General features: G+C 34.6%; 1 protein-coding gene across 5 annotated transcripts in view; it reads left to right on the top strand.

Annotated features, from left to right (window-relative positions):
• Positions 1 to 4,765: 4,765 nt before the first annotated feature.
• Positions 4,766 to 17,364, top strand: part of WDR17 (WD repeat domain 17) — a 41,548-nt gene continuing 28,949 nt past the window's right edge. For 3 of the 5 annotated variants that reach the window (XM_065736079.1, XM_065736080.1, XM_065736081.1), the window contains exons 1-3: positions 12,652 to 12,774; positions 13,772 to 13,955; positions 15,597 to 15,827. In XM_065736079.1, the coding sequence (XP_065592151.1) occupies positions 12,652 to 12,774; positions 13,772 to 13,955; positions 15,597 to 15,827 (538 nt within the window). Of the gene's footprint in view, positions 4,879 to 12,645; positions 12,775 to 13,771; positions 13,956 to 15,596; positions 15,828 to 17,364 lie in introns of those variants that run through there. The other 2 variants (XM_065736077.1, XM_065736078.1) reach the window with 1 other exon arrangement.

Genomic DNA, 17,364 nt, shown 5'->3' on the forward strand with positions numbered 1-17,364 from the left:
GAACTGCACAGGGACATTGCTGAACTCTGAGGGCTTTAAAATACTTGCCTTGAGTTTCACTAGTAGACAGGGTTCTTTCTTTTAGTTGTGGCTTTATTTCCAACATGTAAGGGATATTCTGTGTATACTTATTCGTGCTGCTGATGCTGAAAATTGTTTGTTTTTTGCTACATTCTCAATGTGTTGAGATAAATATACTGAGGAAATATTTTTGTTTCTAATTTATATTTCAGTACATTTATATGACAGATATAAACTAAGAAGTACAATTGTCCTAATGTCCAAATCAGAAAAATATAGTTTAAAAAAATGATTTAAATATTTTCTTTCAAAGATGTTCATTATCACTTCACATATTTGCATTTTTATAGTCTGAACTGTTTTGTTGATGTTTTTCTTTGAGAAATGTATTAGAATTGAATATCTTGAATGCTGTCTAGACCATAACAAATCCTATGGGTGTGGTACAACAAATATACATACCATATTTATTTCCATAATGTCAATTTTCTGATAGTCAGAAACAGGGATACTTCAGCTTTGATTACATCCAGATTTGATTTGTGTAGTGATAGAGACTAATACATCAGCATATAATTAGCTTTGGGTAAGGTTATAATTTTTCTCCACACATAAGCGGTGTGCCTTCCTATTTTTGTTTTATTAAGTAACTTAAAAATCAAAGGTATGTAATTTTCCTTTTTCTTTGATGTTGTAACTATTCTTCATTGAATTTGAATAGAAATGTCTGCTAAATTGTAGTAACAGTGATACTGCATATATAATTATGCTCATTTTATATTTTTTTCGTAATAGATGTTGAAGTTACTTTTTTAGAAATATTCAATGAAAATTTCAGTTACTTATTTTTCAAGATTGAATTATGGAATAGCCTTAGGAAGATGTGTGATCAAGTCCAATCCGCTGCTATTGTTGGCAGCTAGAGCCTAATCTCCTTCATAACCTGATAAAGCTTAGTCCTAAAATTAGCTACATTTTTGTCCTTGTACTCTTAGAGAAAGGTTGTTCTAAAGTCTCATGCCAGTGCAGTTCTAGTGGTGATGATGGCATTTCATGGCTGTTACTAATAGTTTGTTCTGATCCAGGTGGCCTGGCTAATCCTGTATGTTATCTTGTCTTGATAAATCCATATAACTTGTTGGAAAGAGCAAATGAGGGTGAGAAGGGAAGGAGAGACAACCTGCTTGCGTTTGTCATCAGTAGTGTGGGAGGAGCGACGGAGAAAGACCTAATTCCTGACTGACCTCATATGACATAGGCTCCCTGAGACCTAGGTGGGTTATGGCTTATTGTACAGCCTTACTGTAGGCATTATATTTTTGGATTTATTTTAGGATATTTACAATCATTACATGCTTCATATTATCACTGTAAGGGTTATTAAAGCATGAATTAGTAAGTAAAACCAGAGGCGTGTTTTTTTACTATAGATACTGATCAAATGAGTTTAAGTAGTCATACATATTACAAAAGAAAAACAGTGGGTTTCTACTTAAAATCCTTAGTTACTATAGTATTTTGTCCTTTAGTGTTTTTTTTCTTTTTTGTCATAGAGACCTCATTAATTGCTATCATGAATTTTGTGGTTTCAAAATATGTGGAAAGAGCTAATATCAACTCATAGTTTATCTTTAAAATGTTGCTAGTTAATAATTTATAGTAATATTATGGACTATATTATTAAATAATACCTATAACTTTGACAGAATAATTCTGTGAGAAAATTCTGAGTGGACTGGGAGATGGACTTAGTAAAATACCAATTTCTGAAGACTAGTTATTTGAAAATTGTTCTTAATTTCAAAATCTGTTGATTAAAGGCAAGACTACATTGAAGTTGCCTGTATTGTTTCTTAAATAGTCAAACATCTAAATACTTCAGAGTAAGATTTTTAAACAGGAAACAAGCAGTTATTAGAAGTCCAGTGGGGAGGGGAAAGAAATAGAAGTAAATAGTTGCTTTGAGTTAAAATTTGGTCACAAGTGATTAATCAAGATAGGGAAGTTGTAACTGCTCATCTGTTCTTGAAGTTATTTTGTCAGAGATGGAATGAATTGCTGACTTCAGAAGTTGTCAGATAATAGGGGAGAGCAGTTTCAGCTTGTTAATTTCAGTATCATTTAGATCTTGATTTTCAGATGTAATCTTCTGTCCTGTGTGCTTTCGATAAAGTGTACATATATGTTATATTTAGGGATATGTTTTAGTGTTTAGAAATTGAGGCCACAACAATCTTCAGTTTATCCTTTCAGGTTCTTTTGAGGTTATGTCTTTGTAAAGAACATAATCTCATAGTGACAAGTTACCTGCAATAAAGTGTCAAAGAAAGATCGATTTTAATATCACAAATACAAGAAAAACATTAGTTTTGTAAATCTTGAGTTTTGTAGCTCTAAACTTCAATGACACATTAGTGTTTTTATGTTAAGATCACAATTTAGTATTGCTTCTATTTATGTCTTTGCTGTTTTTTCTTTTTGTATTTATGTCTAGTCGATTAGACTTTGGGGCCAGTCATTCATCTCCAGTAATGCAAATAAAGCACTTTATATATGCCTTAAAGACATCTATTCTGGTCTAATCTACTCAAATGTCTTATTAATGTCCAAAGCTGTAGCTTTTCTTGTCCTTAAGAGAGAAAATGAAGGAAAAATTGCAGTATGTGTGTAGAGGAAATGCTCAGTCATGGCTTGAAGCAGTGATTGAGCACCTGGTGGAAAGGCAGGGCCAACCCAGAGGACTACAGGTGCATGCCATGTACCTGAGTGATCAGAAGGAGTAGATCCAGGCTCCACCCCTTCCCAGACCTCATCTAAGGGTTGGCAGGGGGGGGCAAGGGTATCTTGCTGGAGATCTCTGCATATCTGAGGCTTTCCATGGGTTAGCAGTTTCTTTCCTTTGTTTCTTTGTCCGTGACTGCTGTGTTTGGGCATATCCTCACTTGCGGCAGTCTGAGGCTTTGCTACCCTGCTATCACTGGTGTGCTTTTCATTGCATTATGATGTACCAAGTGGATTTTTGGTTGACTGTGTGTTATGCTAACATATGAAACATAACTGGAGTAGGCTTTGAACAGCAGCATATCTGTTACTGTTGAACTACATATATAGCTATGTATTATATGGATTCTTGAGCAATGTGCCCTTATCTAGAAGCAGGGAAACCTCAAAAATGTGCTAGTATTAATATAATTTAAGCTGTGGTTTTTAGGTTGTGAAAAGCAGTAATAATGTGCGTAAGTTTATTTTAGTGCATTCTAAAATTTGTTTCCAGGAGTGATACAGCAGCGACTTATTTTTCATTTAGGCATAGACCAACGGTATTGTTAAGAGTTTCTTCAGTTGTCTGAATGAAGCCTGTATTTCTGACATAGCTTGATGTTGCACTGAATTACATGCTTTAGCTTGCTTATGGTTGAGGCAAAGTCTTTTAAGACTGGAAGAGTTTCAGCAGAGTATGGTGGGAGGTTCCTTTTTGTTCTTGTATCTGTTGATCAGGAGAGCTAGGATGGAACTATAGAACAGCAAGGATTTCTTTTTGTTAGGCAGGGAATGTTACTTCCTTTAAATGTACTGTGTATCTCAATTTGATTTTTTTTGTGATTTGATGCTTTTCCCTTGGGTGTCATAGTTCCCAAGTAAGAGGTTGGAAAGTATAAGTATTGTTGCTTCTCTTCTCTGCTGTGTATCTGAACAATTATCTGGTTGCCTTAATGAAAACTGTGTGCTGGAGTAGAACTTGTAATAATACTGGGTTGCATACTGGTGTTAGGAGAGAATTGAGCTTTTTTGAGACAACAGATAATGCTTACCACCAACTCCAGGATAATATTTGGCACTTCAGGCTGTTAATTGTTCTATTAGAAAAAGAAAAGTTATAGCTTTTGCAGTTATTCTGTTAATGGCTTTGGAGAAACAGTTCAGGCTGGAAAGGAATAAGTAAGTTGTCTGGGTTCTGGATTTCTTAAGAAATTGGGATTGTGCAGTTCTCAAGGACCTCTTAATAATGCAAATAATACAGTTTATTTTTTTCCTGTAAGAGTTAAACTGTGTAGTAAAGTCTGACATGAAATATATCTGACTATTCCTTCTGCAGTAAATGAAGCTATCCTGAGGGAGAGGAAAGAAGCAGATGTGTTCTGATGAATTTCTGAAAATTAGGCTTCCTAAATTTCCCAGCCACTGCTGGTGGCTGTAGTTGAGCCCTTCAGGCTCTGCACACTGCAGTGAAGATGCAGTGTTTGCTTTGTTTTAATGTTAAGATATTCAGCATTTGCAATCGTTGTGGCCACTCCTCCCTCTGCTGGCTGAAAGCACTCCCTACGTAACCAAAGCACATCACACCACATGATTCTGGAAGTAATTTATATTTTAATACTAGCTTTTGTGCTTGGAACTACTCTTCTTACAGACCGAATATCTGGGAGGGAAAAAGACAAATTGTTATTGGAGATGAATAAGAATGATTCAAAGAGCACCTCATTTTCAGAGCACCCTAAAATCAAGCTTGAAGCACTAACCTACTTTAATTTAAAATTCTGGAATACACAATCTAATGGTGCTGGTTTCTGTATTTCAGCTCAGAGTCCAATTTATGGGTAGCATTTATGTAGTCTGAAATACTTTTAGCAGCAATATATTTATGAATTTAAAGCTGTACTATTGTGGGACTATGTGACAGCGTTCAGATCTGATCTTTAGTTAGCTTGTAGTTTTCAGTAAATTTTAGCACAGAACTCATTGTACTTGCAGGTATTCAGATTCTGTATTTTTTAATTTCCACATTCAATTATGGCCTGGATGACTTACATTTCCCACTGGTTTCATGAAGATGATTGGTATGAAGGACAGCAACGAGTAAGAATTGTTTAAATTAATATTTTCTCTCTTTAGTTTTATTTCTCTTCCTTAAGCTTCTTCTTATTACATAACTAGTATCAATGTTTCCATGGTGGTGTGAGTTTAAATGGTATTTTATATGATATATAATATCTAAACTGATTTTATTTGAAAATTAATATTTATAGGGGCATAATGATAGTAGAATTTTAGACAGCTATTTATGGTTTTAGTTTGCATAGTTTTCTAGAATTCTTTAATATTTTGAGATGTTTGAATGCTTGATTTCTTTGTTGTATTACAAGGGATTGATATACTGTGCATGGAGTACACTAATTAGAGATGTTAATTGAATAAAACAACAAAACGTTGGGAGATAGGAAATTCACCTGAGGTCATTTCCAAGTTTTACCTTGGATATCTATGCTTTTTTTTTACTAATGTTTTCTGAAGAGGAGGTGTGGTTACTATAGCAACATCTGCTTGGTAGCTTGATTTTTTTTTTTTTTTTTTGTAACTGCATGCCTTGGGCAAGCTTGATCTACATTTACTTTCATAGATTTAGGATGAGAAATGAATATCGAATTTCTTTCACTGTTATTGAGTTGTTTTACATAGCTGTGTGTAATTTCTATTTATTTTAATAGTGTGTTCTCAGATACTGAATCAGAATGTAGGTGATGCTACTGAAACACAAAGGCCAGCAGGTTTTAAAATCATGTTATCACGTATCACATGGTAATGTCATTTATATACTCATGAATATTTAAAAAAATGGCCAATTCTAATTCTATTTGCTCTATTCTAATACTACATCTGACTCTTGGCTTAGAATGTCTCAGATGTGGAATAATCTTTTAATAGCTGCTCATCAGGGACTCAAAGGTGAGATGTATTTAGAGGTAACATTTTATCAAGCAGTTATCCAGCATGAAAGCAATCTTTAGTGATTTTTTGGAAACTTTAGATTGCAAGATGAGAAAAAGTTCTCATGGAAGATGTTAAATGCTTAATACTGAGGTTATATGAAGAAATGCATGTGACAGTGTGTTATAATGTACCAGAAAAATCAAGCTCTGGTACTAGATGAATAATCAATGCCTCTAGTTTTGTTAGCAGTCATGTATGTTAGCTCAGGTTTATTGTATGTCCTTGAAGGTTTTTGGTGACAAATTGTTAGAAGTATGGGACTTAGTCTGTTTCAAACTGTAGTATTTATATTTAGATTGTCTCATCAAAGTTGCATTTTAAAAGATAGTCATCATGTTAAATGTTTTTTAATTTAGCCACCTTGACTGTTTATGAAATGCAGCAACTTCTGTATTGTAATTTTTAATTTCTGAATGCTTTGCCTTGAAATTAGCATTCTGTTACTATAGGTTACTTTGAGTATCATTATGTACCTATGAAGAGAAGCATTTGATTATAAATCTTCAACGTTTATTTTTTTGTTTACTGCATTTCCTTAGAATCATGTCATCTGAGATGGACAAAAATACCAGCCTGCAGAAGGATAATTGTAACAAATTATACACATTATTATGTAATAACCTATAAACGAGGGGCTAGGGGAGCAGGTGAATGGAAGAATCTCCATGTATTTGCTGAGCTGGCACCATTAAGGACCGTAACTTTTTTTCATTCCTCCCTGCCTGGTATGCTGTTTTCCAGGAAGTGGAAATGAGATTTGTGGGGAGGCTTGGATGGTTGGTTCTGTCTTTAAATGGGGTTTCTGATTCCCTTGTTTTATCTTCTAAAGTCACTGCTTGTACCATAGAATCCAATGTTATGAGGCAAAATATGCTTTCAGACTGATTTACATCCAGACTTAACCTGCATCTCAGCCTGAGATGCAGAACATTTCTACGACTTCTTCCCTTAAGAAGTCAGATGCGCTGTAGTTAAATCAGGTCTGCTAGTACTTCAGCTGAGGCTTTTTTGTGGTGGATTAATATAGCTATGAAAACTAGTAGAACATTGTTCTTTTTTTTTCCTCTGTAAGCATTCTTTTGTGAGTCAGTGTCCAGATAATCAAATGCACTCATTTTAAACTTGTTAGTTAATCGTAAGTTAGAAAACTTGCAGTCAGCACTTGTAGATGGTGAGTCTAGCCAGGAGTTCCTGCTGTTCCTGAGAAATGGTGCTGAAATTCAAAGCCTGTCTCAACTGTGGTGCACTGAAACTGGCACTCTATTTGCCTCTGGTTATTCTCCTGATACTACAGGAGCAGCACACGATGTGTGTACACGAATTGTGTACAGAAGTGGAAAGAAACTTGTTTACTTTGTTTACATAGAGAAGCATACAAACTGTCTATGCTGGTTAGTGGTAAGCTAGCAACCAACCTGATACTTCAAGTAGTAGTAGACTAGCTAGGTTAAATCCTGCTGGGAAGTATGAAATGCTTAACTTTTTTTTTTAACATCAGTACATGCATGAAACTACATAATTATTCTGCTTTGTCTCTGTTGAGATTTATGTAGGCAGTTTTAGCTCATCTTTTGCTGAGAAGCATTTACTTTGAAGCAGTGCACGTACATCTTCAGTAAGACTACTTAGAGGCCTACATTAGCAAATGCAGTTTGATTGTAGCAAGAATTAAATGTTCTATAGGATTTTATGGTACTCTCTGAAAAGGAGGAAGGATTTTTGTTTGAAGGTAATAGCTCAACTGATATCAGTTCTGATCTTAAGAACTTACAACTGATAAATAATATTGGCCTCTATTCTTTGTTTTTGACTTTTCCTGTGGGTCTACCGAAATCCATGGAAGGTGATCTTTGATAATATTTATCAATTTTTCATTTTCATAGTGTATGATTTCTTCTACGATCTTTCTTTACATTTGAAAACCTTCACAAGTAATAAATTAACAAACACAACTACACTATAATATTTGGTATATTAAGCTGTAAAATGCTGATGAATGCAGGTAAACACTCACATTTTCCTGCTTAATGAACATAGTATAAAATTGAGAATGTACTAGCTTCTTAAGTGTCCTTTCTGAAACATTAAAGTTCTGGGGAGACTTCATTGTTGTATTTAGTCTTAAATTTAATTTGTCTGACGTTTAAGTTGCATGTGTAATGCAATATTTCAAATTGTTTTATTTGATGGGTCTGGGCAGATTAATAGCCATAACTTAATTGCTTAACATGGCTAGAATTTCCTTGGTATTTTCCAGCCCCTTTGGAGGAGTGCTGGTTAATATTAAGGCAAGCACACATAGGAAGTAGTCGGGTTTCTGCTGTGTCTGCAGACATATGAAGTTATTGTTTTCAAAATCTCCACATTTTTAACCAGAATTCTTTCTGTTCTCTGATGCCTCAAACTGATCTGATCAAATAGGGCATTAGAAGTTAAGCTGTAAGGCTCATGGATCACATTTTCATCTCTAATGTTGTTTTTCTTTCCCACAAATATGCCCAATGTTCCGAAGGAGACTTTTTTTTTCTATCACTAAAGTACATCTTTAATTATTTTGTTGTTGTTGTTGAACTAGGAGCAATAGTATGGATGAAAGACAATACCTGTATTATCAAACCTACAGCTTTGGCAGCAAACTTTTCTCATAAGAAAATGTATGAACTTCACTGGGAGACAGTAACAACAGAAGCAGGAGACACCTAAGACTTTAGTATATATAGCTGTTGAGAAGAAAAGGCTTTTGATATATACAGAAATACATTGGTTAGCATAAAATATTGTATATCTCTGTGTGCATACCACATTGTAAATATACAGCTGCGAATGGTATTGGTGTAGATAGTGGTTGGTGCATGATGGTTATGTGTTTGGGAATACTTAAAACATGCCAGTGCACGTAATAATTAAAGGGTGCTAAATGGCTATTATTAAATAAATATTATGCTACAATCAGGAAAACAGTGAAATAAACTGAGTAGCTGAAGGAGAGAAAAAGAGGTTATGCTGAAATTAAATCTGTGCCTGTTAAAGACCTGCAGTTGCTAGGCTACTGACACTGCCATTGTGTGAGTGTTGTGCAGCACAGTGCTCAGTCTTTGCTCCTGAATTCTTTAACTGCATTGTTACCTGAACATCAATGTTTAATTCCTTCATGGTCAAGTTGAAGTTATTTTATTCTACAACCAGAACAAGATTTTACATTTTGGAAGCAGCAAGGTCTTGGAAGTTCTTAAATGGTTTACAAAATATGTTTCTTAGGCTAAGCTAGGAATTGCTAAGCATTTGTAACTAAGATATTGATATATAGCCATGTCTATGTATTTACTCCATCTGAAGGTTATTTTTAAACATTAATTCTATGATGAGCAGAATTTCAATTTAGTGTTGTTTTTTTTTTTCCCCCTATATTTAGCAACTTAAAATGTTGCTGCTGCTCATGCCAATTGGGAGGAGAAAAAAAGGTTTTTGTTGTTCTTCCTCTTTCCTTCATCTCCTTGGAAACTGAGGGCATCCTTTATTAGATTTCCCAGGGCAGTATGGTTTTTTTTACATGCACAGGTTTTTTAGTGTATACTTGAAAGTCCAATATAACTACTTGTATATCATTTTTATACAAAATGTATTTTTAACAAAGGATACATATTTTCCATTGTTCAAAAAAGCATCATGTGAGAAGTAATATATATATTCATTTAAGTTGCATTTAGTAGTTTTTACCAAATTGCTAAGGAGAATGTTGTTTTTTTTTCCCTCTTGTATTATAAGCTCATTCAGCAGAAATATCTAGTGTCTGAAAATCAATCTCTAGTAAACTGCTTTGGTTCATGATGCTTGTGAGAGACATAGCAGTCAGTGTCACAATTGCAATTTCTTCTTCCAAATACAAAAGCAAAAAAAAAGAAAAATAGTAAGGAACATGTGCTTTGAGAAGTGTAACTGTAAAGGATTATGGAATTAGTTACAAGGTGTTTAAGTGCTTTCTATGACACATCTTAAAACATATGTAATGTAGTTTGTTTTTCTGTGGATTGATATTTTTATATAACTAGGAAAAAAACTGTACCAGGAATCAAGTTTACTAATGCTTCTTAGACATGAACTGTGAAATAATATCAGAAAATAACATTCTTCATTTGCATGGTAATCCTATTTAGCTCTTGTTTGCATATCAGACCTTAAGAAAAAAGTATATGATTGTTCATATGTGAGATGCTCCAGTCACTTAGTCATTTTCATAGCACTATGTCCAGGCCTCTCTTGAACTGGGGAGCTTGGGACTGAATACAGTACTCAAGATGCGTGGCCTCACCAGTGCTGAGTGGAGGGGAAGGATCACCTCTTTTGAGCTGTTGGCAGCACTTCTGATACAGCCTAGGACACCTTTTAGCCTCCTTTGCCACAATGTCCCTTTAACAGTCTTAATATTGATTCACTTCATTGATTGTATGTACAAGAAGAGCTCTAAAATTCTGTTGATATGTAAAATAGTTATACCTTAAGTGAGTATCTCCTTAGTGATATATCTTGATCTATTTGAAGTGTTTTGATTTTATTCTTGTGAACAAGTAGTTGTGTTTAATAAATAATAACAACATTTGTGCCCAAATTATTTCATGTTTCTTTCATATCTAGTAAAAGAAAACTTTGGAATTTTTGCATCATAATGACTATTTACTCCCTGTTTGCTTTCATCTGTAAAGGTAATTGTGGTTGAAATTATGACAGAAAGCAGTTCATCTAGTACCTCGTACCTTCCCTATTGATAACTGTAGCCCAGCTATCCATAGATGGGTGCAAGTGAAGCTTTTAAATAACTGGCTAGGTTTTGTTTTCCATGAGAAAAACAACCACAAGCCCAAATTTATTTTCTAAGCAAGATAATTAAGTCTTGATGAAGAATGTCTATTGATAGGAAATCTTTCCTAATATGTTGTGTCTTTTGTTGGAAGTGTTTATATCACTTCGTTATATTTCATCTTAGTGGTACTTAATACACTGAATGTAATGATGAAAAAGTTTTTGTTTAAAGTTAGTGCTGCGCTTTGTTAACAATCTGTACTCTTACAAGTGAGAATAAAATGGATTATAATGTAAAATTCAGAATAACTATACATTAAAATAATTTACAGGGAGGAGTAAATTTTAGCAAATAATACCTTTGCAGATGTTTGCGTTCTTGGTATGTAAATGGTAATAGATAAATGACCAGGCTCATGCTCTGTCTAGGCAGCCTTTTGATACAATAGCTCAGTATTTGATTAATTATTATATATAGTTGATCTGGCCCTGTACAGTGTTCCTTGTGTTTTTATGTTAGAGACAGTTATCCTTTCATTCTGAACAGAGCAAGTAGTTTGGGATTCCCTTTGTAACATTGTTTCTCATATATTTTTTTTCCTCTAGTATTTTTCTTATTATGCCATTCTTTCAAGGGCCTCTTCTGTTACAGTTTTTACATTTCCTGCAAATGACTATTTCCCTCATATACAGTAGAAAAAATGTGCAGTTTGAGTGATTTTATATGGACTTTTAATGCTGTTAGCAGAGGTGATCTAAGGGAAAATCTTGTGTAAGATACTGGAGTCATAGGTTGTCAGACAGTGATACAGTAACACTAGTAAACTTGCTTTTTCTTTTCCACAACTCACTTCAAATTTTGTTACATGGTAGTTAAGAAAACTTAAACTTCTCCTGAAAGGATGGTGGTGATAAGTAATTCATAGTTGTACTAAGTTAGTGGTATAGAATCATGCAGGTTGGAAAAGACCTCTAAGGTCATCTAGTCTAATCTTGAGTGCATCACCCATGCCCACTAAACCATGTCCTTCAGGGCCACAAGTACACATTTCTTGAATGCCTGTCTGGGCAGCTTGTTCCAATGAATCACCGTGCTTTCTGAGAAGATTTTTTTCCTAATATCCAACCTGATCCTCCCCTGGAACAACTTAAGGCTATTACCTCTTGTCCTATCTGTAGTTATGTGGGATAAGAGGCCAACCTCCATTCAGGAAGTTGTAGAGAGCAATACGGCTTCTCTTGAGCCTCCTTTCTCACTAAGACTAAGTAATTCCAGTTCCCTCACCCACTCCCTGTAAGACTTGTGCTCCAGACACCTCACTGCTGCATTGCCCTTTTCTGGACACCCTGGAGAAGGCCCATGTGTCTTTCTTGTAATGAGGCACCCAAAACTGTACACTGTAGGTGTTCAGTTCAAGTGTTCAAGGTGCAGCCTCACCAATGCTGTGTACAGGGGGTGATTACTTCCCTGCTCCTGCTGGCAGTGCTATTTCTGATATAAGCCAGGGTGTAGTTGGCCTTCTTGGCCACCTGAGCACACTGCTGAGCACACTGCTGGCTCGTGTTCAGCTGGCTGTCAACACCCCCAGATCATTTTCCTCTGTTTGTTGGCATGTTGTTTGACGTACTTAACATGTAAGTACTGCATGTGGTTTTGTCCAGATGCCTTGGTGGAGAATGAAAAGAAGAGGACACAGAAGACATTACATTCTGAATTAGAAAATGTTAAAATCTGACTAAAGAAGACAGTGAAGAACAGCTTCAGCTAGTGCAAATCGAGAACAATTTGGTGGTTTCCTACCTTCCCACATCCCACAGCTCTGAGAGACTATTTTGAGTGATATGAAAGTCTCCTTCTTTTGTAATGCTGATGAAGCCTGTGAACATTCTTCTGGCTTTACTTGTGTTACGTTTACTTATACCTCATAAATACAAGATTGTTTAAAACAAAAGCTAGCTGTATTTTTAAATGAATAAATTTATAGAAACAAAAAGGTAGTGTTCTGTTCTTTAATGTTGCTTTTTCATGTTGCATTTTAATAATTTTCTGTCTTAAAGGCAAAAATGTCACAGGTTAGACAAGTGGGTCTTTTAGCTGCTGGATGTCAGCCATGGAACAAAGATGTTTGCGCTGCTAGCGGGGACAGATTTGCTTACTGTGCTACCCTTGCTATTTATATTTACCAGGTAAGGTTGTTTTTAAGACTAGCTTTTGTTCGTTTTTTACGTTACTGCCTATATCACTTCAAGCCCTTTCAGTATACTTTTTTTTTTGATGTACGATTACTGCTGAGAAGGTAACTATGTAGTACTTAATTCTGAAAAGGTATCCTGAATGGAAGATTATTTTCATCTAGTTAAAATACATGCAAAAAGTTGACATAAACATTGTATTTAAAGTTGTGTGTGTCCAGAAATATTTGCATAAAATATCAGGCTCTCAATCCAGAAAATACCTGAAATGAATGAAGTGCAGTAATAGAACAGGTTTTGGGAGGGAAATAAAGCAATTACAAGATTTCACTTGAAATGTAGAAGTAATCTTTTAAGGCAGCTTTAACCCATTCTGGGGAACTTTGGTCATGGATTTACAGAGTTGTGAACTCATTAACCCACCTTTCTTTTGTTTGGAATGAACTATTACATTCATTGTTTCTGAACTGCAGAGCAGTTGCTGTACACCAACAAATAAATGTAAATGCTGTTATGTGGGATGTTCAGAGTGAGGAATATTGCAGGAAATAAAGGTTAAACTTATTTTAACTGCACAAGCTATACTCTTAATGGGATTTGAATAAAACTGAGTTGAGTTTAGGGATTTTTTAATTCATCTAAGAAAAATAAGAAATGAGAACAATTTCATACTCTTTTTTTGTCAATTGTAGATCACCTATGAAGGATGTAACTTATCCTTATGTGAAAATTGTCTGAGTGCAGTTATTAAATAAATATAATTGTGTATAATTTAAAATAACATACATTAATACTGTTTGAATTGATTGAATACTTGACAACTTTTCAGTGTAAGTTAAAAACATAATTTACTGAGATATCAGGTAGTTAGAACTATTTAAATCCATCACAGTTCTTTCTATAACCATGAACTGTTCCACCACTCAACAGTATTTAAGGTGAATTTTCAAAGTATTTATTTCTAAAATGAATTTTTACTTTTTTTGTTTAGCTGGATTACCAATACAATGAATTCAAGCTCCAAGCTATTATGTCTGAACATAAGAAGACAATCACAGCCATATCTTGGTGTCCACACAATCCTGACATGTTTGCGAGTGCCAGTGCAGATAGTTTAGTAATTGTTTGGAATGTGACTGAACAGAAAGTTGTGGCCAAGCTGGATGATACAAAAGGTATTTCAGACATGGGGATCTGTTTGTTCTGTACAGCTTTGATCATGTTCAGCTATCAGATATTGATATATAGTAAACTTGTAGTGATTAGCGTGCCAGGGGTGTAACAGTTACACAACATGGTATCTATAGTTGTAGTTAATTTTAGAAGATGATGGTAGTCTATTCCAGTAAATTGCTCCAAACTATCCAGTAATTAGTGAACAAGTATAAAGGAAAGAATCAAGTACTTGACCAATTCAGGAGTTTATGTTGCCATTGATTTCTTGTTGAGCAGAAACATTTTTATCATTATAAAAAAGGATAAATAATTAAGATTTAAACCTTGGATCATGCATTTTCATTGTAACCTTATGAAAATGAAAGCAAGCAATGTAGCATCCAGCAGATCCAAGCAGAAAATATCTATGAACTTGAAAAATAGTTTTTACTGAAATATTCTAATGTTTGCCCAACTGGGTAATATCTCAGGACTTAAAACTACTGGATAGGAGACTGCAGTAGAGAATCTAGGGTGTTAAATGTCTATACCTTTCACTTTGGTTCATTCAGTCAAAAACAGCAGGTATACTTCTGTTCTTAAATGGAAAATAGACGCAGCCTGTGAACGGTCCATATCTCAGGTTCTTCTAGGATATTTTGGCATTTGCTACTCTACAGAAGAAAGTATCTAGGATAGCTCTGAATATCTTGTATGTCTTGCTTATGCTGCAAAAGGGAATAAATAAGGAATTGCACAATTATTCAATTTAATCCAAACAGAATGTTGGCTCCAGCTATGCAGTAATGTGAAAATTGATTCTTGGTTTTCAGTGTCACTTGTTACTTCATATGTATTTGTGTTAAAGCAGTTTTTTCAAACATTTTTTTCTGATTATGAACTTATTTTTAAAAATAACTTTATTTCTAGGATTATCTATTTAAGCCTCCTGATTATGCGGCAGTATCAAAGATAGCAAAAGTAGCATTCAGATGTCTGAATTGGGACAGTTACGAATTTTCAGCTCAAGTAGTTTGTCTTCTTGTTCATCCCGTTTATTAAATTACAAGGATAATTAGTGTTGAAGTCTGCAGGTTAAGGATTCAGCCTTAGCAACCCTGAAGATAGATGTTACACAGCTGAATTAAAACTGTCAGATGTCCAGAGATAAACTATCAAGGATCTGCTTTAATTTCCGAACTTTCCAGTTTTCTCACAAATGTCTGTTATGATTATCTCTAAATTTCATTGTGATCTGCAAAAATAGAAATTGTAAGCTAGTATTTACTAATATTACTATTAACTATTGCAAATAGCTTATAAAACGTACTAGTAAATGGAGATGTGAATAAATGAAAGGAATGTTTTACAGGATCAAGCTTGTATTTTGTGTCTGATTGTCCTTGGCACCAATGGAATCAATTACAGCTATCATGAATTGCAGCCTGTCAAGTTATCTTAATGCTAATTTGAGACATTCCTATTTTCTGGATATATATAGTTTACTTTCACACTGTAAAATATTGATATAGTTCTCTAAATTTCAGTCTAATCATTTTTGTGTGTAAGAATAACTGTTCCTACAGGCATTCAAGACAATTGGTGATACTGGACCTGGCAGTAATGCACTGAATTTCAAATCCTTATTCTGTATGTTTCAGGAATTCCTGTGTCACTTAGCTGGTGCTGGAATGAAGCTGACACAGTTGCATTTGTGTCTCACAGAGGTCCCTTGTACATTTGGACTATCTCAGGACCTTTCAGTGTGGTAACTGCACATAAGGGAGCACACAGTTTCTTGTCGGATATCTGTCTATTTAGATGGCATCCAAAAAAGAAAGGAAAAGTAGTCTTTGGGCATACTGATGGAAGTCTGTCTATTTTTCAGCCAGGTAAAAACTTATATGGTAAAACATATACGTGTCTTTCTATTGTTGACAATCTTTGTATATGTATGTAGTTCTGCACCTTTTTTGTTAGATTACACCTATTCAAAATTTATAGTATGTCTACTCCTTGTATATCACAAAAATTACTTAGATGAAAAGCACAGAGCATTTTCTTTGTTGCTTCTTACTTTGGTGGTAACAGTGAAATTTTTGACAAGGATAACAAAGTTTACAGAATGATAACAGCCACAAAATTCTACTGAGCTGTGTTTATTTTCTTATTCTGCGTAGATCAGCTTGAATTTTTCAGTAGTCTCTTACTTCTGTATTGTTCTAGAGTCTTTTTGTCAGGCTTTCTATAAGCCCAATCTTGAAAATTCTCTTTTCTCAGACTGTTTGGGGAAGAATTTCTCTTTGTCTGTAATTCACCCTACACAACTATGCCTATTTATACATAGTCCAGTGATCTGCCAGTAAAAGTGCCTTGTTGAATAAGGACCTGTCTTTCTAAGATAAAATGTAGGTCAATATTTTTCTCTGAAGACAGGTATCTGTATGCAATAGTCAATTTGATTTTTTTTTCCTAGCTGCTACTTTTTCCTCCACTGAAAACTGATTTTTCAACTTTGAAGAAAATTGTTCTTTAAACGATGTATTGATTTTTTTCACACAGTGTTATACTCCAACAACTGCTGGGAATAAAAAACATTCTCTTTCAGTTCACTGTACTAAATGTCACTTGCTTCAGCTGTTCTTTACTGAGTCAGGACTGGCATAGAGAAATGAGTCTTGTAATATTACATCTAAATGTGTATTGGACTGAGACTGAGTTTTTTTTTCTATATTTCAATATGAAAATAGAGAAGCAAATAAAAATAATTGCAAAAGAGGTTTTTGTCATACAGAGGGAGCACTGGCACTGATGGAGATCAGTGACAAGTGATTTCCCCCAGGGGTCAGTGGTGGCACTGATCCTCTTCAGTATATTCATCAATTACATTGACAGTGGGATTGAGTTTCATTTATTCAGAGAGTAAGTACAGCCTACTTAAATCACCTTTGAGTCAATCCTATGATTCACAGTACTGATGCCTTCTTTTACTGGAAAGTAGAACTAAACAGTTAGGTTTTCCATTAGCTTTGTTCCTATACTTTTTTTTATAGCAGAGATAAAACTGAATACCTCCTAAGTGTCAGTACTCCCTAATCAGTTGGTTGTGCTTCCTATAAACTCAGGTGCTTGAACATGACTGGCATTGTTCATTCAAGAGGGCTTTTGGTGGGAATCTTGAAGTCCTGATTAATTGAAGTCAGTCATTTAATGATATTTTTGAAGATGTTCCTGATGCTTTAGAAGAGACAACTGCACCTTTGTAGTTTTCCTATTTACAAACATAAGTGGAATGAAGGAGTCAATTTATGCAGCTGTGAGTTGTACTGCAGTTTTAAATTCATTGCCCCATTTCTGGTAATTGATTTATGAAGTTAACACCAGATACAAGGTGAAATAAAATAATTATTTTTCTAGTGAAAATTCTAT

This window comes from Cyrtonyx montezumae, unplaced genomic scaffold, assembly GCF_038088225.1.
Source record: "Cyrtonyx montezumae isolate F1298 unplaced genomic scaffold, pur_monq_1.0 scaffold_2, whole genome shotgun sequence".
Classification (NCBI taxonomy): domain Eukaryota; kingdom Metazoa; phylum Chordata; class Aves; order Galliformes; family Odontophoridae; genus Cyrtonyx; species Cyrtonyx montezumae.